This window comes from Vidua chalybeata, chromosome 3, assembly GCF_026979565.1.
Source record: "Vidua chalybeata isolate OUT-0048 chromosome 3, bVidCha1 merged haplotype, whole genome shotgun sequence".
Taxonomy (NCBI): Eukaryota; Metazoa; Chordata; class Aves; order Passeriformes; family Viduidae; genus Vidua; species Vidua chalybeata.
In genome coordinates, this window is record NC_071532.1 from 39164580 (window position 1) to 39186235 (window position 21656).

At 44.4% G+C, this 21656-nt stretch overlaps 1 protein-coding gene across 2 annotated transcripts in view; it reads right to left on the reverse strand.

The window, feature by feature from the left end:
* The window catches only part of XRN2 (5'-3' exoribonuclease 2), a 32681-nt gene that overhangs the window by 3190 nt on the left and 7835 nt on the right, over positions 1 to 21656 (reverse strand). Inside the window, exons 11-29 of one of the 2 annotated variants that reach the window (XM_053937191.1) lie at positions 21443 to 21576; positions 21300 to 21357; positions 21105 to 21212; positions 20411 to 20455; positions 19981 to 20112; positions 18863 to 18984; positions 16585 to 16720; positions 14374 to 14481; positions 14198 to 14287; positions 13649 to 13721; positions 12803 to 12886; positions 12154 to 12251; positions 11999 to 12078; positions 10812 to 10868; positions 10168 to 10236; positions 9935 to 10069; positions 8952 to 9079; positions 4609 to 4669; positions 723 to 861 (exon numbers count right to left, since the gene is read on the reverse strand). In XM_053937191.1, the coding sequence (XP_053793166.1) occupies positions 723 to 861; positions 4609 to 4669; positions 8952 to 9079; positions 9935 to 10069; positions 10168 to 10236; positions 10812 to 10868; positions 11999 to 12078; positions 12154 to 12251; positions 12803 to 12886; positions 13649 to 13721; positions 14198 to 14287; positions 14374 to 14481; positions 16585 to 16720; positions 18863 to 18984; positions 19981 to 20112; positions 20411 to 20455; positions 21105 to 21212; positions 21300 to 21357; positions 21443 to 21576 (1857 nt within the window). Of the gene's footprint in view, positions 1 to 722; positions 880 to 4608; positions 4670 to 8951; positions 9080 to 9934; positions 10070 to 10167; positions 10237 to 10811; positions 10869 to 11998; positions 12079 to 12153; positions 12252 to 12802; positions 12887 to 13648; positions 13722 to 14197; positions 14288 to 14373; positions 14482 to 16584; positions 16721 to 18862; positions 18985 to 19980; positions 20113 to 20410; positions 20456 to 21104; positions 21213 to 21299; positions 21358 to 21442; positions 21577 to 21656 lie in introns of both variants that reach the window. The other variant, XM_053937190.1, reaches the window with a different exon arrangement.

Below are 21656 nucleotides of genomic sequence, written 5' to 3' on the forward strand. Positions count from 1 at the left end.
AGGAGTTCAACCTAGATATCCAAAATTTATTTAAAATGAGTGTTTAGCAGTGTAAACACCCAGAGTTCTGGTACAATGGCATATGCAGATCATGTTTTACTGGGATCACACCCTCCAGAAAAAATTCTCTAAGCAGAGTCACCTGCTACTTTCAAGCAGCATTTTCACTCTGTGGCATTTTCATGAATGGCTGATCAAATCACCTGTAATTTTGAATGAGGTTCTCTCCTCACAATTGCTTGTTTCCTTTTAACTGCACAGAGCTAATTCCACATGTTTATTCCTCTGGCTATGAGAGCCCAACATTTGCATTAAGCAGTTTTTCAGCTCCAAGAAAGCCAATAAGCACTTCAGGGGAGAAATTCAGGAAGCTGTAAGAATCTACATTTAAAACATGCTGGAGAGAACCCAAAAGGTCCAGTGGGCAGATTTCCTTGTGGAAGAGGAAGACTGGTGGGAATGCTTGCCTCAGGCTCCAGGAGGAGAGTGACCATTTCATGGACACTGGTGGTGCAGTCCCAGCACGGGCCTTGTGCCAGGGGTACAGCCAGAAGGGCTGGCCAAGGCTGGGTATTCACCTACCTGTGTGTGGCGACACAGTGACACTAAATCCAGCTCAGCAATGCCTGCCCATGCCACACTCCCACTCCACAGCCACAGGAGGGGAAAGAACTGGCTGGGAGGGGAACACAGCATATCACATGGGGCCCCCACTTTCCTACCTGTCTGCCCCTGTCCATGCGGTCCTCGGGTCTCTGTGGGTATCCCATGGGCCCCAGCCCCTGGTACTGAGCTGGCTGGAACTGGTTTGGGGACTGCAGCATGCGGTTCCAGGCGAGGAGAGGAGCAGCTCCGGCGGTTCTGTGCAAGGAAACAACACTGCAGAGGGAGTTGTTGGAGAACTGGGCTCCTGCAGAGCATCCCATAGCACAGACACACTCCTGCCTTTGTCTCCAAGCTGAGCATGGACAGCCACGTGCTAGTGAGAAACCAAGAGCAGAGAATATCCTCCCAAATCCTCCTAAAGGCCGCTTTGCTGACCTCTTCCTTCGGCACAGCTTGGAAGCTGTACTGCCACGAGCAGCAAACTCTGCTGCACACAGCAGATTTTTCCAGTTCCCTGGAAGGCTTCCGTGCACCTTTTATTGCAGGGGCAGATTTGCCGATCCCAAAGGTTCCCTAGCATCCCAGGAGTAAACATGTGCCACATGGGAGCTAGGGGCTTTCTTTGAACGTCCAGACTCTTTCTGGGAGCCCATTCTTCCCAGTTAATTGCAGGTTGCAAATGAATTCTTACGGCGAGCATTCGGAATCTAGGGTAGGGGCCTTGGCTGCTTTTTCCCATCCATTATTCTGCTCAATATGTCAGGAGGTCTGATCAGGAAGAAACCTTTTCAAGTTCTATTGATGCAGTTTTCAATTGACCACGGTGACCTAGCAACATAAGCACTAATTGGCACCGGCTGACTGACATTTGGTGTACAGTTTATATGGGAACGCAGATCCAACATCCATTATGGCCCAGTTTGCCATCCCGGATTGCCCATAGCAAGAAATGTTTTCATTTCCTTCAAGTACCCATTCCAAAATGATAATTAGAAAGCAACAGGTAGAACACAACCAATATTGTTTGATTCAAAATATTTAGGGAAATGCTACAGCCGTGATCCGGTTGTTACAGCTAAACACAGCTGAGGGACAATTCCTTAAAGGATTCAGAGCAGGTGGGTCCTGCAGGACAATACAATATTGTGAGGGAAAAACATGGAGAGTGGAGACAGTTAATCCTTCCTGACCCCTGCTGAAGAGGGACTTGGCTGAGCAGAGCAGGGCCAGCCTGGAGGGAGACGGGGACAGCAGAGAACAGAGGCTATGCAACCCAGGTTTACCTACTGCACTACACACCACCCCTCAGAAGGAGTCATGCTGTAGTTAAAGCTAAGAGCACTTTACATTTGTGGGGACTAAACTCTCAAAAATCAACATTCTAAGTTCATCCTTTGTTCATACTCGCTTCTTTTGATTTAGTATTTTGTGTACTAAGTTTTTTTCCCTCATGATTCCTAGAAAACAACAGACTCTCCAGCAAAAATACACTGCTCAGCCATAAGGAAAACTACAGGGAATTACCTATACAGCCCCAGCTCCAGGGATTTCATTAACAATCATTCTGCCTCTACAACAAGGGCTGGTGATAAATACAACTGAGGCTCACAGGCCAGCTCTTGCTCCATGCCTGGAATGGGGAAGTTTGACACAAATTTATTTTGACATTCATTTTTATTTGGCACAGAGTTTAAACTTTTAAACAGCTATTTAGTGAAAAGTTGAGATATTTAACAAATTAAACACAACACAACTAACATCACTGCTTTGTTGGGGCACTGGTTGGTGATCTAAATCACCTGAGGGTGGAGATCTGTACACAGCAAAGCTGTAATCAAAAAAAGAACTGTGCCATGTGGAACACCCCAGGAGCTCGCACTGGCAGTTACCCACAGGCACTACCCAGAGTTATATCAACTCAAACCCATTCAGCCAGGTCAGCTAAATTCAGGAGAATTTACACAGAAAAACATTCCTGTCTTCACCCCGCAGCCACTTAGGAAATTATTTCTATGAATAGGTTAAGCAAAAAAGATCTATTCAACCAGATGACACATTTCCATCAGCCAGGTAGCAAATCTCTCTCTATAAACTCTGGTGTGGCTCAAGAGCATGAAAAGGACCTCTGCAGTGCCCAGGAATATCAGGACAGGGGAGAGGAACCCCAAAATTCAGTTTCCCTGCTGCACACCAAAGTGCACCACTAGATTTAAAAGCAAGAAATCCTGCACAGAAGCAGCTTTACACTCCTGGTGTTTCCTCCCCGGCCTGGGAAGGAAGAGCCAGTTTAGCCTCTGCTGCACCATTCCATCCCTGAAATAGAACACCTGACAGGGAGAGGGCTCCTTGCTTATCCCTTACTCAGAGTGGTGAATCCAGGATATCCCAGCCTCCTGCCCACCCACTCCATTCCCACAGGGCTGAGAGCAGGGCTGACCTCTCCCTCAGTTCCTTCCTTCCCTGAGCAGAAATCCTTAGCTCCTCTCCTCCACGGCACCTATTGCTCGTGGAGAGCTGCAGCAGCAAGAGAGGGCAGCAGTCTGGGGAACCAGCAGCTCCCAGGAAAGAATAGGAAACTCAAAATGCCTTCAACAGGTTCAGATGCTTCCTCCTGTACCAAGTGTCTCTGTGTTTAACCTTCTGCTTAAGTCTCTGTGCTTGCCTCTGTACAGCAACTAAACACCAGCTCTGAGCACATTTGATCTGCTCCCCAAATCCAAAACCTTCCAAGAACACAGAAAAACTACTTATCCTCAGTGCTGGCAGAGCTTTTCATAAACCCTGCGCAGTGTAACAAAGGAAAGGCAGTGACAAGTGACAGACCTGCAGCAGTCCTTCACAAATAAAAGTATATAAATTGGATTTAATTAAGGGGTGGGAGTGGCAACTCCCATGGCCCAAGCAGTATTAAAGTTTGCATTATGAATGAATCTTGCCTTACAATATTCCACACAGAGGAGGCACAGGACAAGGGAGCCAGGCTTACTTCAGTGAGGATCAAAATGGTTGCCATGGAAAGTGACTGTGGAGAGCTCAATAAATTCCCCCAAAGCCCATATTTTCAATGGTGAAACATTTGCAAATAAACCCAGGGGAAAAAAAAGCTGGGCGTTGGAGAACTTCTCTCCCTCTTCCATAAACATAAATAAATGTCATTATTCATAGCTGACACAGGTAGCCTGGGTTTATTGAGCCCACCCCACCAGAGGACACACAAGCCATCAATGAGGAGACGCATGTAAAACATCCCTGATTATCAAACCATGTCACATTCCTTCTATTCGATGGCACTTATTGGGCTGCAGATTCCATAATCCTTCCCTGAGTCCCTTCTGCATTTAATTCAGTTCAGCCCTAAGTAGTTAAAGCAACTGTTTTCAGTGGCAACTAATAACTACTGACCTACAGTGACACTGCCCTACAATGGGCTTGTCAGGCCTGAAAAACTTGTACCAAAGAAGCTGATTAGGACTTCAAGAGGTTTGTAGCAAGAATCAATGGCTGGTCTGTGCTAATGCTGCGGCTGTGGCACAGGAATGATAAAAGTGGAACACCATTAGTTATGCCTCATTAAACTCCGCAGCCCTCCTAAAAAGAAATTTGTTTAGCCTGTCCAAAATCTAATGCAGTTTTAAGCTCTCTGTGTTCAATTTCATAGTATCTCAAAAGCTTCAATAAGATAAAGGCCAAAGAACCAAGAACAGTACCAAAGCACCAACAGTAAAGTTAATTTTGAAGCCTGAGTTTTAATGGAAAGTGTTTTTCCCTCCTTTTTTTTAATACAAAGCACTAGAGTCTTTTAAAGGATGAACACCACATAGTGGGCTCTCAAAATATCAATAAATCTTGGACATTAATTAACTCAAAAAACCTCCCATATAGAATCACTTCCACAATTTTAAACCACAATATTCCAAACACAGAAGGGAAAAGCAAACATTGGGATGGTTGGCAGAGCCCAGTCCACCCTCCTGGGCATGTTTCACATCCCTCCTGCCTTACCTTTGTGGTGTCTGCTGGAACAAGGGTGTGGGACCTCTCCAGGACTCCTGGGGCCGAAGATCTGGAGGGTAAAACAAGATGGCAAAATAAGAGAGAGCAAGTACAACTCACAAGCCATGCTCACTCCTCTGAGTGGCCCAGAGCTGCTTTTGGGAAGCCAAACAGGAAAGCTCAGGCTGGATGTGCCACAAATACACTCGAAGTCATGGCTTCCGGCTGCTGGCTTGGACAGAGTCCTGCTGCCCACAGAGAAAAAGCAACTTTTTTGGCTCTAGCACATCCAATAAGCTTCATAACACAGAATAATGAATTTTAATTGCTAGAGCTAGTGTTGGTTAGTGCTCAGATGCTTCACAGGTGTCTCCTCTTGAATTTTTGAAGATGCAAAACCTTGTCTGTCATCCTAACAACTCAGTTTCATATTTATATATCTTACCAGTACATTCACTACTATATAAAAAATACAGGCACTCAAATACACACCCACCACTGTGTTACCACAACACACCATGTTTGTGACCAACAAAGATGTCAAAGTCAAAATATGGACCAGTTTCCCTCTGACTAGGCTAAGTTATTCCATAAAGGCAACTAAAACAATGGCCAGAGCATGGAATAAAGTGAATTATTCTGTTTTATTCACATTTAGGTAAATATAGTTACATTTAGGATGAAAAGGACAAAGCATTCATTAAAATAAAATATAAATACATTATCAAAGATGGTAAAGGTGCATTTAAAAGTTATTGTGGGCAGTGATAATATACTAATAAAAACCTATTAATGATGTCTCAGATAATGGAATCAGACTGAATTAAGCCTTTTTGGGTAAAACTTTGGCCAGAGTCCCAGTGCTGGCGTGCAGGAGACCACCCACTCACCCATTGTTTGTGCCACCCAAACCAGCCCTGCACAAAGGCAAGGCAGGAGCAACACTGCTTTAACAGGGCCCGCAATTAAATGCTTGTTGTCCTTCTAAATAACCTGGTCAGCAAACAGGATAAAAGCAGCAGCTCCTCAATAGCACCCAGGCAGCCCCCAGCACTCGGGGGCCAACGTCAATCAAAAGCTCCAGTTTCACTGACACCTTTGATGGCTTTCAATGGCCTTCAAGTGTGACCTAATTCCAACAGCTGGTTCCAGCAGCTGGATAATGGCCGGCACATGGATACCCTGCCGTGCTGCCAGGGGCCAGGACATGGAAGCCTGGCCTCCCTTGGAAAGGGGAAGGGGGAAACATAAAATAAAGAACTCTGTGCCTCTCTCCTAGCTCTGGTTGGATTGTCTGTCCCAGCCCCAGCAAAAAGAACACCAAATAAATTCCCAGCCCCAGCAGCTCTGCTCTCCCCGGGAGCCTGCTGGGCAAAGCCAATCCAGCCTGTAATTCTTCATTTATCCCCCATGCAGGGTTATTTATTCAGCTTTACACCCATACACACAACTACATCAACCAAGATATGAACCTGCTTTTACACCCCTAGGCACACACAGAACTACCAACCAATGCTCCTTAGCTCCTCTTTTCCAGCCAATTTCCAGCCTGAAGCAGACCAGGACTGAGGGTAAGGAAAGTGGCACTTCCCTGCTGATCAGCCTGGGAATCTCAAGGGCTTTTCCAGGACTGAACAGGCTGCACCCACACAAAGCCATGTTTATTTTGGAATATAAAGGGAGGGCAATGGAATCTACAATGCTGCTTTAGGGGAAAATGATAGATTTTTCAACTGGAGCTTAAAATATTTTAAAAAGTTTGGGACAGTCCCTGAGTGTCACAACTTTCAATCAAAAATATCCTAAAATGACTCTCTGTTTCTGATAATTTCCAAGTTTCACAGACAGCAGCAGCACAGAAACACAGGCAACATCTGTTTCCAGACCCTTCCTCTCCATGTGAGCAAGGACCCAGGTCTCCTGCTGTAACCACACCTTTCTGCAGCTCAGTTTAAGCAAGACTTCAATGAAATAATCATCAAAACATTTAAAGCCCCCCTATTCATTTGTATGACTGAAGGAATAACCTTGGAGGGAGAGAGTCTGGAGCCGTGAACTGCACTTCAGAAAGGTACAAAGTGGGAGAAAGAATGACAATTAATATTTTCTTTAGGCTGCAAAACTTAATGGTTTCCCAGAGCTATAAGGCCAAAGAAACTGCCTTGTCTAGCAGCTCCTCAAGTAACAATTTATCTAATCAGGGTGGCAATCAAAGAGAAGATTTTGTGTTTACTGATTGCACTAATCAAAATCACTTTTCCAAGGCAGCTAATTGACAAGTTTACTGCCTGCCACGCAAGTTATAAATCAGATGTCCTGCATTGCAGGAGCCAAATCCGCCATTCCCAGAGTGCTGCCACCCTGCACTTGACTCCCCAAGTTATCAGCACAGACAATTATTCATCAGCTGAAAATTGGTACATCCAAGGCAAATCAGGGAGCACTGGTGAGGAACACCCCCAGCCCTGAGGCGCTTTAGGAGGAGCTGGCTCCTGGCTTGACCGCATCGCCCTTCTGGAGGCTAATTTTACCACAGCATGTGTATGAAAACACCACACACCAAGTTGCTCTGTATCAGTCCCACTGAATGTGGGGAGTATGACCGCATCAGCTGTGGTTTTTCAGGAATGTGTAGGCTCCAGGTGCTTCCCAGCCTGGCCACACCACAACTGCAGCTCTCTCACAACAGTACAGCTGATGAACACAACTTGGACTCTGGAGAGAACCTTGTGTCATCCAAGAGGCCTTCCCATTTCTCCTGATTTGATTTTCCAGCTGAAGGTACTGGTGCTTTGATGAAGACACTTGGGGACTGAAGAGGCAACTGCAAAAGGGAAGAAGATGCTTAGGTGCATCTGAAGAGGTGCTGCCAGATCTAGGAACACCTCTGGGGACTCCAGGCAGAACATTATTGGGGGAAATTGGCCCAAGTGCTTGTGAATTCCCAACTACACTGTGCAGGTAGACTGCTCCCACTCAGCAAGAGCCTCACTACAGTGGGGTTTGGGGAGCTGCTGACACTCCTCATCTTCACAGGTCTGCTTGGCACCAGATGCACACAATCTGTAATCCAGGATGCGTTATGATCTTTGGGCAGGTGAACATCCAAAAGGCCGATCCCAGCAGAAATCCAGGGCTATGCCACCTGGAGGTGTTCTTCTAACAAGGGTTTAAGCAAGTCTGACTCTACCTGGTAGAAGAAGAGCTGAGGCACACATGGTTCACTTGGCATTGACAGTCCCAGGTGGGCCAGGCTGGGGCCTGACCCTGCAGCCAGGCAGCAGGATGGGTTTTGGGAACGGTTCTAGGGAGCAACACAGCCCTCAGGCTGTTTGATCCATCCTCTCGATGGACATGCGCTGTCCTCAGGCCCCAAATAATGAGGCACTGAAAGAAACAATCTCCAAACTCTAAGTCAAGCACTGCTGTAATCAGTTGCAAAGACTTGACACTGCAATCAGCGCAAATGAGAAGTTAATTAGAATTAAAGTCTAATCTCCTAGGACAGTCCTAGCAGAAGAGGAGGAACAACACCACCCAGTGAAGTGCCAGAGGACATGTTTGCAGCGTGCAGCACTGTGGTGTCCCATGAAAACAGAGTGCCAGGAAGTGGCTCTGGAAAGCATGGCTGGCGCACGACCCTGCGCGGTGAAGGAGCCTCCACAAGGCAGCTCCACCTGGCTCCTCTTCCTGCTGCTCCACACAACAGCAGCACAGCAACCTCTGCCTCATGGAAAAAGCAGCACAGGGAGGAGGGAAGAAAAGCCCAACCAATTGCTCTGAGGTTTGCCAGGCACATCTGCAGAACAGCAACTGGGGATGGCTGTGGCACTCCCCAGGGGGAGGGAAGCCTGCATCAAAGAAAGCCACTAGACAGTTTTCCAAGGCCAACAGATGAACTGGGATTTCTCCTGTAGCAGTGGCTCCAAGCCTCCTCAGTTTGAACCAGTCTATGGCACTGGGGGGGGGTATTTGCCTGCAGAGTGATGCCTGTTCAGCACAAGGGACTCGGGTGCCATGAAGACAAGAACTTGGGAGTGCCTCATTGACAGGATCAGGTCCAGGGACATGGGACAGAGAGAGCACATTGGAGAGTTTCCCACAACACATCAGGACTTAGCAGGAACAGCAGCACAGGGACTGCTGGGCTCCCAAAAACCTCCCCAAAATCACATAAATATTCTCTTTTTGGAGATGAATTTGCAAAGCCTGTCTGGTAGTTCCTGCCTTCCCATTCCCCACATTCTTCTTTCCAGATCATATTTAAGCACAGATAAATAAATGAAATAGATAAAGAGAGATGATGTTTAGACCAACCCAGCTGCGAGAAGCAGGAAGCAGAGGGCACTTACTTGACAGCAGTTTGGGGATCTGTTGCTGGCTGCCCATGAGGGGCCTGGCATAGGGGCTGCCGTAGGCTCCGAGTGGCACCGCATTGGAGTACATCCCTGGCATGCCCCTGTCCCTCGGCATCGTGTGCCTGTTACAGGACGAAATGGCAAGGCAGCAGGTCAGGATGCTGTGGTGAGCTCCATCTCCCAGCACAGCTGCCTCCCAGCCTATCCCATGCCCCCTCTCTTTCTGCTGAGCCAGGGATGCACTGGTGGATCATGGCCCAAGCACATCCTGACACACAGGGGCCTGGGGAGCTGCTCCCAGGAAAATGCTCATGTTTCCAATGGCACAGCTGTGCTTTTTATTGTGACTGTGACATGCACGAGGGTTCTCAAGTGCAGCCCCAGGACAGCTCTGCTTTTCCTTCCTAAAAGGGGGTACTTTTCCTTCTTGCACCTCCCCCAGAGCTGTAAGATGAAGAAGGTATTTTCTTTTCCTAAGGAGACACTCCAGAGTCCAACTTTATTTGCCAGTCTCCTTTAAAACATTCTCTTCTCTGGCTCTGATAAATGCATGGCTCCTTCCACTCCCCAATATGGAAATCCATTTAATTTTTAAAGCTTCTTTGTTTATAAAAGCTTAAAAGACATTCCTGTCTTCATTAGCAGTCTTAATTATCACTTGTGAATAATATTCTCATTGTACCTACAAACAAGCATCCACCAAACAAGTTTTAAAAAACCCCAAACAACAGGAAAGTAACTTAGAATTTTCTAGGAGGGGGAAAAAACCAAAAAGCAAACACGGCATTACTGCAAAATCACTGTAATGTTCAGTTTTCAGCAATATTGAATTTAAGTATCACACACTGAGGTGTCCAACATGGAAAACCAGCACCTAAGCTTGGACACTCCATGCCCATCTCTTTCTTGTTTTTAATTTAAAAAGAAAAAAGGAGGGCAGTCACCCCAGGAAGGCAGCAGTAACCCCACAGCCTTACCCCAAGGTTCTGAACGCTGACTGGTCCAAATGCACTGGTTTCCTGTCCCTGTTAAAGCCAAGCTGTGGTCTCCAAGGCCTGCCATCACTGCTGGTTTTTTCCCAGTCACCTGGCTTCAGAACTGGAGCAGGTTTCCTGAACAATAAGAATAGTTCCATAAGTACTTACCAGAGCAAATACTCAGATGGATAAATCAGAATGGAATGATTTGAAAGCTAGCAGCTGACACTTACTTTGCTCCAGGTAACACTGTAGCCTTGAAAACGAAGTCTTCAGCAAATTGTGGATCTTTGAATGAGATGCTAGAAGAAAGTATTTGAGGATTAGATTCATTGCATAATGGAGACAAAATGAAATAGTAGTCACTGCTTTATATCCAAGAAAGCTACAAGTAAACAGATGAGAAGAATAATCTCACTCTTCCAGCTGGAATTCATGTTTTCCAGGACCAAGAAAGAATGAGGCTACAAGGAAAGAGAATAATGGTTTCCTGGAAAATTCAGCCAGAGTGACACAGCCTGAAGAGCAATGCCCTGACTGCATATATGATCTCCAAAGACCGGACAAAAAATCCTTGTGACAGAGAAATGGGGAGCACCACAGAACAATTCTGATCTCTTGACAGTGGCAGATGGAAAAGCCAAACCCTTCCTTTAACTCATCACTCACAGGAATTACATTGCCATTTAGGACTTCCTTCCTACAGTGTCCTGACAAAGTGTAACTCAGCATTTATTACTTCTCTGCCTAGTTGTTGCTCTGGTTGAACCAAGCTGTGTTTCTCTGGAGAAAAAAATTACGTAGATGACAAGTGATTTTCAGTGTTTTGAGTGCTGTGCTTTGCACACCCTTGCATGAAAGCCCACAGTTTACTGACCTGACTGCAGAGTTCTGTGTCAGATCCCGCAGCATGGGAACAGGAGACTGCACCACCCTGGTGAAGAGAAAAACCTGTGTCAAAACACCACCAAACACATTTCTCACCATCTGTTGCTCTGTCAACTAAGCCTGCAAACATTTATTTCAAAGTTAACTTGCCTTTCCCCCTAAACCAAGTACTTCTAAAAGCACTGGAGTGACTAAATCCTTATTTCTTAATGTCACCTCTTTTGCAGCTGATGTGTGGGGACTCTCTAGGGTCTGTCTAGGGAAGCCAAGGCTGGAAGAAGGTTTCTTGTTCCTGTTCCCTCCAAGAACAACTCTGACTTGGTGATACTCTTCTCAATCATTACAAAAATGGAGAAATGTTTATTAGAGTGATCTGAGGTACATTTTCTGTCCAACCAAGCCAGTGTTTGTGCACTTAATGCAAACGAGGCACTGAACACCTGCTTGTATCTCTGAGCACAGTCAGAGAAATGAGTGCGCGTCTGCCAAGGTGAAGATTACACTGATCATTCCTCAAACTGGAAGCACTCTCTAAAAAACTAAAAGTATGAGTATTCTTTGTATGTGTAGCTGGGAACAGCCCTGATTTTAGTGCTGCAGACTAAATAGACAAAGCCAAAATATATCTGAGCTATCATTACCTGGATTTTTCTCTGATGTAATGCAGATTTGCATATAAAAAGCAGAGTTTTGGGGTTTTTAGGCAATGTGCACTAATGGGAAGTCACATCAGCCCACATTAACATCCACACAAAAGCAGAGAAGCCAAAACATGACCATACTAAACCAGACCACTGAGCACTTTTATTACCCAGGCCTTGTTTACCTCATAAAACAATAACTAAACACAAAAATCAGCCTTCCACAGGCAAAATTACAAACAAACAAAGGCTCCTCAGCAAATAAACAAATGCATTAGAGTTTTAAAGATATCTGAGGCTGCTTTAAAAGCCAAGTTGAGAGGTTAAAAAATGGGACCATAGAATGCAAACTTCACTTGCTGGGGGTTTCCTCCATGCTGGAGGTAACGCAGGCCTGCTCTGAATTCTCAGACCTACACATGTGGCTTTGTCTGGAGCTTTAATTTACTCCTTGTGGGCACAAAAACATTTCTGCTGCCATAAGAGCAGGAGGGATCCTCTAGCAGCAAGAACCCACCCCAAAGGCCACACTCACTGATCCGGAAGGACGGCGTTGTCGTTCAGGGTGAGCTTTCCCTGGATGCCGTGGCACAGCTCCGGTGGGATGTCCACTGCCTATGGAGGAAGTTCAGCTGCAGCACTTCAGACCTCCCGTCTCACCATTTCCACTGAACAACAAGTGCAACCTACCTCTGTGTTCTTGGTCTTGTACTGCTCCACAATGAAGTCACAGAGTGGATGGTACTTCCCGACAAAGAGAACATCACCGCCAAGGCTGTTCCTCCTGCCTGGAGAAATGATGGGAATAGGGCAAGAGTTCAGAGGAAAGAGGGAAGGAAGCAACGCAGCAAACCAGCAATGCTGTCCTGGTGACACCTCCACAAAAGCCAAGTTTCACTGTGATTTAGGAGATAGCTCTGAACATTTCCTGAGAACATAGGAAAGACATCTTCTAAGAGCAGGATGTGTCTGGTCCCAAGGACAGATGGCAGGCAGTAAAATAATGGAAATCTTGTGTTCAGTGGAGGAATGCTGAATTTAGAATAGAGTAACACTGCAGATACAGACAGAATTGATAAAAACCAACCCTAAACCCCACACACCTCCACAGTTTACCCACAAGAACCAGATGTTATTTCTGTAGAACAAAGAAACAAACATTAGCCTTTATAAGCTGAACAAGTGTTACAAAACAAATCCACTGAGGATCACTCTGATCACCAGCAGCACCCCTGAGGAAGAGTCCGTCATAAACTCAACCCAACCAAACATCAAGGACACCTTGTTCATTCATTTATGGTGAAATTCATAGGTAGCAATGAAATACCCAAATTCTTACTCTCTTCAGGAGTGAGGTCAGGGTACACTTCCTCCAGGGCAGCTCTGAGGCGTCGCTCATCCACAAAGGGCAACAATGCCACACCTGGCAAAACCAAAACAGTGTTTCCTCCCACTTGTTGAAAAAACCTAGAACATCCCCAAAACCAGACACCAGCATGGCAAGCTCTGATAAGATTCCTTAGCCAAGAAACAGCTAGAACAGTGTGAATCTGAAGGAATCACACTTTTGCTTCAGAAGTCAGATCTTTCTGTGGCTTTATTCAAACAAAACCTGTTGCACTCAAACTGAAAACCTAAAACTTTACCTGCAGTGTAAAGTACACCCAGCCACAGAATCTGGCAGACCTTGGAAATTAACATTCTCTAAAGAAAGGAAAAGCTGCATAAATGCTGTAGCTCTTTTTCCATTCTATGTGTGCTCCAAAATATTTCTAAATTCCCCAAAGTATTTTTGGCACAGTATTAACGAGCCACTGATTGTGCAGAACAAGATCCATTAATTAAATGCAAAGGAGACAAAAGACAATTACACACCAAGTCTCATAAAAACAGAAGAATGATTACTCTAGTTCAGGACAAATGAACAAATCTAGAATGACTGCTGAAATTACCAATAATCATTGCCAATCCAAAACCAGTTACTGAATCATAATTTGCTCTTCATACTAATTTCTTTACAAAAATAGACCTGCTGCAAAATACTTGTCCCCACAACAAGTAACACGTTACCTTTGTGACTCAGTGCAGTGTTTTCTCACTAAGATAATTTTCCAATTTCTTTCTATTTTTACAGGTTTTTAAGACTAATGTCTAAAAATTAAAAAAAGGAAAGTTGAAGTTTTACCTTGCCAAGCATACTTCTTCCCATTCAGATCAATAGCAAAATCTTCAGGGTAGAAGTCAATGATGCTTGATTCCTCGAATTGAAAAAACAAAAATCACTCCTAAAGTCAACTTTGACATGGGTTCAAAATGTCACATGATACCAAACAGAAAGGTCTTTGATAACAGAAACAGCTTTCATTAAAAGCCATTTAAAACCAAAGTGAGGATGGGCACTTGCATTACTCAGAGATTTAAAATAAGAAATTAAGGAGGAGAGAAAAATTAGGATAAAGAAGAGAGATAATTAGGGTAAGTTGTCTGCTCCCCAGCTAAGTTTTGGAAGATTTCTAGAAGAAACGAAACCATCTGACATGTAAGAGAACTGGGAAATGACATCTGAGTTCCAAGAAATCACTTTCAAGGAATTTGAAGAACCACTGCAATCTACCAAAACCTTTCCCTCCTGGTCTGCAGCATTTCTCTGCCTGAAGTGAGAAGCAGTAGGTCCCCTTTACACCAGTGCAAGATGACCTGAGCTTCCAGACAGGAATACAAGAGGGATTCTCACTGGGTCTGTCATGAGTTTCCTCCAAGTTGGCGGCAGGAAGTTTCCACTGGCGGCTGGGAACACCCCCATCAGCTGTTCAAGAGGCTTGAACTGTTGAGAACAGACAAGCAGGTGTGGGACACTTGGAATGAGAGGCCAAATCAGCAGTGAATGAAGCGATAAATCAGGAACCCTACCGGTTTGGAGCCCTTCTCAAAGTCTGAAGGCATGTCTGCGATGCCTTCGAAGTCTGAGGCAAAGGGAGCGTAGTGAAAAGGGTAATACCAGTTCCAGGATGCACAGCCCTGTGGCAAGAAGGTGGGAGACACAAAAAATCAGACATATCAGCAAATGAAAATCAGGCAGCCCAGTCACCAAACATGACAACATGGCAGAGAGCAGCTTACACTCCCGTTTTCCACAGCAAAATCCCAATGCTAACTTGAGAAAGTGTGGGAGCAGAGACCCCCAGCATGCCCTACTGGGTGTGCAAATGTGAACAGTATTTGCTGCAGACATGCTGAGAAACATTCTGGTTTTCACTGGTGCTCCTCTCTCCAGTACCAGCACTACTGCACACTTGGAGTAGCACTTTGCTCTTCACGTCTTGTTCTCCTGCCTTGAGCAGTGAGGAATACAAAGTGTGTCCTCAGAAAAGAGAGAATCAGGCAAACTCAAAACACACCAGAACACTGTGCACTTCGTAAAGGAAATGTGGCTCCAGAGGGTCTAAGTCAAGCATTCACCTCCTCAGCTATTTTTCTTAGCAGTACTATTTGAAACAAAAGCTCACTACTATTTTGACTTCCAGATCTGAATGATTAAATGTCAACAAGGCTCCTCCAGTGATATTTTTCGTATAATAGTACAGCACCTATAATTATTCTCTGCAGTCCTTCGAACAGATTTGGAATGTTTCAAAAGCCAGGTGGATTGCTTTCATTCTTCTTTCTTTTTTTTCCCTTCCCCCCCCGTGCCCAAACAAATGTTCTCTCTAGTGGGACATACCCTGCATTATTAGCTTTCTGTAGGAATAGAAATGCATGTAATATATTCTAGCACAAGTTTTACAGCCAGCAGTAGTTATTGGAGTCAATTTTTATTATGGTGAGAAGAAAAAAAGCCAAAGAAAGATCCTCAAGCAAACATATTTTGAAGTTCCCCCAGCCCAACAGCTTCCTAACCTCATTTCCATATCAGCAGGGACTGATTTTCTAGCTACTCCATGCCCATACAACATACTGGAATGGTCTTGTGCTCTTGTACCACTGAAGGGGACACTTTTACCTACAGCTCACCTGAAGGCTCATTTCCACCCCTGGAGGCAGATGGGCACATAGAGAGTTATGACAGTTTCCTTGTGTCCAGGATCCTGATAATTCCCACCTATAAAGGCATTCAGGTGACATCTGTCCTTCGTAAAAGGAGGTCATGCACACAAGGATGTAGGGAACTCAGCTTCCCTGCAGACGAGCTGCACCAGAACTTTCAAACCTTAAACTCGATGTTTTTCATCCCCCATAACAGATGAGCCAGAGCTCAAATTCAAGGAATGGTTAGATCAGGAGGGAAGGGGATACAGTCCCATTTTGTTCCAAGGGGGGAAGTGAAAAAACCTATTGGAAACTGCATTTTGTAGGCACCTGAGGTATCTGCCCTACCTGTGCTCCCACCTGAACAGGTGGCAGCCACTGAGGAAAAATATGAAGTTTTAAGAACACAGCCCCATGTGGAAGCTCTAAATTCCTGGTGAGACAGTACAAACTCCATGGGCTGGAGCACACTGTGCTCCCAGGTCACACAGCCAGTCTAACTGACTTTGCCTTCAGGTCATGGAGCTCCTTATTAACCATCGGTGCAACAAACCCCACCACAGCCCACTAATCTCTTGCCAGTCTGACATCTCAGTTATCGAAAGATTTAAATCTGATACAGATTACTTCAATCACAACACACTTCATGGAGCAGCATTACAATCTAGGGAGGAGACTGACAACTCTGTCCCTTGCAAATTCTTACTGGCATTTCACGGGCTTTGTTCTTTGTTCTCTCATTTAGTGACCTGCAGTGTCATTATTTGTGGGAAAGGGGAAATAGCAGCGGTTCTTGCTGCACAAAGTGCTGCTACCAGATGTGAGAACCAGAATCCCAGAATCACTGAGGCTGGAAAAGACCTCTGAGATGAGAGTCCAACCTGTGACCAATCACCAACTTGTCAACCAGATCAGAGCATTGAGTGCCACATCCAGTTGTTCCTTCAGCAGCTCTAGGGAGAGTGAAACTGCACTTGAACCCCCAGTGTTAAACAGAATGGGCACACGTTTGTTTTACACCTTCAAAAAAAACCCACAGCTTTTCCAAAATGAGCGACAGACTTAAACAAATTCAGACAAGAAAATCTGGGGTACCTGATAATAATATCTGAGAACCCAGCAAAGCCCTTCCACGTAGGACTGCACAACCTTGCGACGAAATTTCTCATCTGATGCGTCCACATCGAATTTGTTTTTATAGTAGCGCTGCTTCCAACCGCTTTCCCACAACCTGCAACACAACCAGGCATGGGTAACATGTTAAGATGGATGGGCACCTCAACAGATGCACATCTGCAGGTCTGAATTACAGTGAAAAACAAAGCCACTTGCTACTTCAGTTGCCATTTATATACAGTTTAAATGAAAGCAGAAAAAGCGATGCTCAGCAGCGACAGAATAAAATGTGACTGTTGGCAGAATTGATAAGAGTTTTCCTGCTACCTCAAATATAAAGGCAAGCAAATGCGTAACAATTTATATGTTCTGCTGCTGTTCAGACAAGCTGTCATTACCAGAGACACTTCTGCAGCTCAGCACCCTGTGCCTGCTGCCTCACATCAGATGAGCTCCCTTTCACACAGGATTTTCAGTCTCTCACACCAGAGGTGGACATTGGGATCACAGGAGCCACCTTGGCCACAGTTCATTCTTCCTTCACACAGCTCCCCCTCATGTCTGTCCACAGATGGGGCAGGGAAAGCAAACGCTGGTTCCCCTTTCACACATGGGCAGCTGCACCCTTCAGCTCTGCTGTATCATGTCATCAAAGAACCAAACTAGTTAAACCTCATAATTCCTTAATAATTATTTGTTTTCTTACATGGAATTTTATTCCAAACCACTCTAAGAGGTCACCTCAAGCTGACACTGGTCAGATGCTCCCAGAGCCCTAACTCCTGTGTATGGAGCTTTAGGAGAGAGACACGATCCATTTAAGCTTCCTTACAGGATGCACATCTCTTTGGCTCTGCAAAGAGGATCTTCCCTTGCTTCTGTTTTGAGACAGTTGCTCAGGACACTTCATAAATCCTTCCATCCTTCCAAGACAATTCACACTGATGAGCAGGCAGAGATGCCAAGAGATGCTTTCAAGAATTCCAGAAAAGCAGGTATGCAACAACAGAGCTCCTGGCACTGAAGGCTTGAGGGATGGAGTCAAGAACATCTGCAGGCTCTGAGTTGCCTGGCAGACAGACACTTGCATAAATTCAAATAACCTTTCTCTGAGATGAAACCCATCTGTAGCCGACTGCAACAATTTGTTCTGGTTTCAAAGTAATTCTAAATACAGAATTTATTTTCACAGTGTGGCTGTATCTAGGACATCGATGCAGTTCTTTTTATTTACAATGGCAAGCATAGAATTAATTTCCACTCAGAAAAGGACATGAAAAAATATTCTGAGCTACAAAAGATTAAAAAAACTGTTGTTGAATGTAGCACATCCTTTTCCTTGGCAATACCAACCCTGTCAGAACCACTGCTGCTGATGAATCACCACAGTTCATTCATACTGTTCAAGCTTCTTTTACCAGCTCTGCTAACACTCAGATGGAAATCAGATGGCATTGTTTATCCTTAAAACATATTATTTTATATAAAAACAATGCTTGATTGATTAAAAAAAAAACCAGTCCCTTCAGATATAGACACACTGGAAAGAAAATAAGAATGTGATATTGCTAGAGCTGATGGGCCACATGTCACAAATACATTGTTATGACTGTGACTAGAACTCCACAAGGAAAGAACCCTGAGTGTTTTCCCACATCCACCCATGGCCTGACTCCACAGAAGACAAACCCCTGTGGCTGCACTTTTCAGGAACAGTTGTAACGGCCTTCACCCTCGACACAAACAGCAAGAGTTTCATTAAAACCCTTGATCAGTGCAGACTCACTGGTGGTTAATTCCCAGAAAATTCCTGTCTCAACCATCCCAGACTCAGCCCTCATGAGACAATGCAAGAACTCAGAGACAAACCAGGGCCTGCTGCAAATCAAAGATGATGAGAGCACAGGAAGCAAGGATGGATACTGCTGCCCAAGTGCACACAGCTCCCAGATTCCAGGAACAGTGGCATTCCGCTCACATAATCAGGGAATGTCTCGCCAAGCTTGGTCTCAGAGGGAGCAGTGGCTTGGAGGCTGCAAACCTGCATGCATACTAATCTGGATACTTAGCTTGAACAGCCAGAGCTCACTCATCTCACTGGAATTTACTGGATATCTTCACCTTCCACATTAATTACCGCTGGATAAAAAGATCACAAAAGCATCCGAAGGCATCGCTGCACTGAGCTAAATGGTATTAATTAGGCTGCACCTATCTCAGCAATTTGTTAACAAACTGCTACAAAAAATGGCTTCACCTGATATTATCCTCTGGCTCAGGTTCACTGTCACTGTCCTCAGGTTTTCGTTTAACTCCTCCTCCTCCCAGGGATGGGCTGCCATCAGGAGTCAGGCTAGTGTTTGGAGATGCTGAAGTTGTCTAGGGTCAGAATTATTACAGATAAACAGGGGAAGGTGGTGGGGGGGAAGAGGAAGATTTATTAGGCTTTTAAAAATAAAGTTAAAATTAACAGCTCTGTGATAATCACAAGCCTTCTCTTCAGCCCCAAAAACCTCCAGGCAAAGGCTACACAACCCTTAACCCATCATAGTCAAGGGGCAAAAGAGAAAACCACATCCCTGTTAAAAGGCAGGCATTGATGCACAGAGGCGAAGATGTCACTGGCTTTGAGAAAGAAATGGGTGCAATAAACACAGTATGAATTGATTTATAAATACCATTCTGGATATAGTCCAATTTTGAAACACCACGGCAGCTTCTGCTACAACTTCCTTTTGAGGCACTAGTGAAAAAAGGTGCTTCCAACTCAGAACTGCCAGACATACTGAGTTCCTTCAGAGCTGGTCTCTTAAACTCCTCTCAAATTTATCTATTTTAATATTAGAGCCTAAAAGAAATGTCTCCCATTCCATAAAGGAACTAATTTGCGTAACTCAGGTGCAAAAAAGTTTTGAGATTAAAAGGGAAGAGCAGCAGAAATTATACCTTGAAAAACCACATTGTATTTAGACTCCAGAGATAAAACACATCTTTGTGATGAAAATAACTTTTAATCTGTTTGCTGTTTGGATGAAGATTTATACCAAGAAAGAAAATATTTATCATAATTGTTGTTTAAAGCTAACAGGACTTTTAACAGAGCACTTCTTTCCAGTTTTCCCTCACTAATACCTTGCTCAAAACTTCTTCCAAGTTTCTCCCTTCCCCAGGGAAAAGCATAATTCCAAGCAGAAATAAAGAAGACAATTTTATTCAAACATGCTTAGAAAAATCACTTATTAAAAGCCACTTCCTTGAAGAACAATGTTTGAGGTGTCAGCCTTTCAAGAAATCTTGACAGAGCAGACAAAAAGGTGCCTGGAGTAACACGATTCTTTCCTTTCTCTGTGCAAACACCTCTGAACATCTACTCACTGAGTTCTGCCTGTCGTGCATCCTCATCTCAAAGGCAGCTTGTCGAGGGTTACAGATTGCTTGAGGGCTGGATCGATTTCCCAGGGCCTGAGGGGAAAACTGACCACCAGGAATAAAGGAAGGCTGATCCCTCTGCAAGATAAACACAGACAAGGCTGCTGAAAGGGCTGTGTGATCTCCCCAGCACCGGGATGATGCTCTCTCACAATTTTCAGATTAACATTATGGGGAAATGAATGTACAAAGGCACATTTTTTGAATATGGAATAGGAAAAAAAAACCCAACCTAATTTAGATTTTTTTAAACTTTGAAATAGTTTACACACAAGCCAGCAAACACCATGATTACACCTGCAGTTCCAACATCCAAAAACTAAAGTAGACATTTAAATTCTTGCTAGTTTCTGCACTGGGTATGGAATTCACTTACCTTCAATCTCTTCCTTTTTTCTTTTTGCCGTCTTTTAAAGTTATCCTAAATGAAGAACAAAGAGAAATAAAGTCAGTCAAGGACACAGACTCCTTGGCAAACGATTTCATTATAATCCTCAACTGACCAAGCCACAAGGTTTTTAGGGAATGTTCTAAATAAGACATAGGTCAATTCTAGTGTCTGTAAATCCAACAGAAATGGGATGGAATTTTCTACCCTACCCTGAAAATCTATGGGGAAAAAAAATCAACTGGGTACTCAAAGCTCCAAAACTTTGGTAAGGACTTAAATGATCTACTAAATTTAACTGCAGCCTTACTTGGGGGTGACAGCAGTGTCAAAGCACACAGACTCCTTACCTGTACTGCAGAGCTACCAAAAAAAAAAATGTCAGAGAGACATTACAGTCTTAGAAATAAGAAAAGAGACTCAAGGAAAGATATTTCTTATTCTGTGATTCCTGGGCCAGCTGAAAACTTGAAAACCAAACTGGCATTTCTAGGAAAAGAAACTCAGCTGGATGTACAAGATTCTTTTTTGAGTCTGGAAGAATTTACCAGAGATTATAACAATGAAAATACAAATTTTGGAGTCTTTTCTTTTTCTTATTCTCTTAAAGGAGTCTCTCCAGTTAACAGTAAGCAATTAAAACCTAACTCCAAGAATGTCAGAATAACAACAAAAAAATTACATCGTCATCTTTCCTCTTTTTGAAAATACTGTCTTCAACTTCCCCAACAGCCAGCATGATCATCTGGACCCGCTGCAGGTTCACAAACCCACTTTCAGTCAGGTAGCCCTGCAGGTCAGAGAATAACAGTTGAAAAGCAAGCCCGTTTTGTGGCAAAGACCCATATATTTTTAAAGGAAAAGGAAAAACTCTCACCCCGGTTTTGTGCACCACGTTTTTATAGATGTTAACCAAGCGATCGATTGCTCCCTCCCTAAACACAAACCACAGAGTGAGACTCCTGGTAGCGAAAAGCACAGGAGCTGTTCTTGCAGGAAAAGAACAAGATTCTCATCTACCTGATCTCCAGAGAAGGCAGATGAGGAAGGAAGTCATTCCCCACAAAGAAGCACATGAAGACCCAGTCATCAACACTCCTTTCAAAATCAAAAGTGAAAGGCAAGCTGGCCATGGTGAGCTCTCTCTCCAAATACTGCAACACACACACAAGAAGAAGGAGCTCAGAGAACACTGCACAGGGTTTGGATGGTATTTATAGCCAGCAGCTGCAGC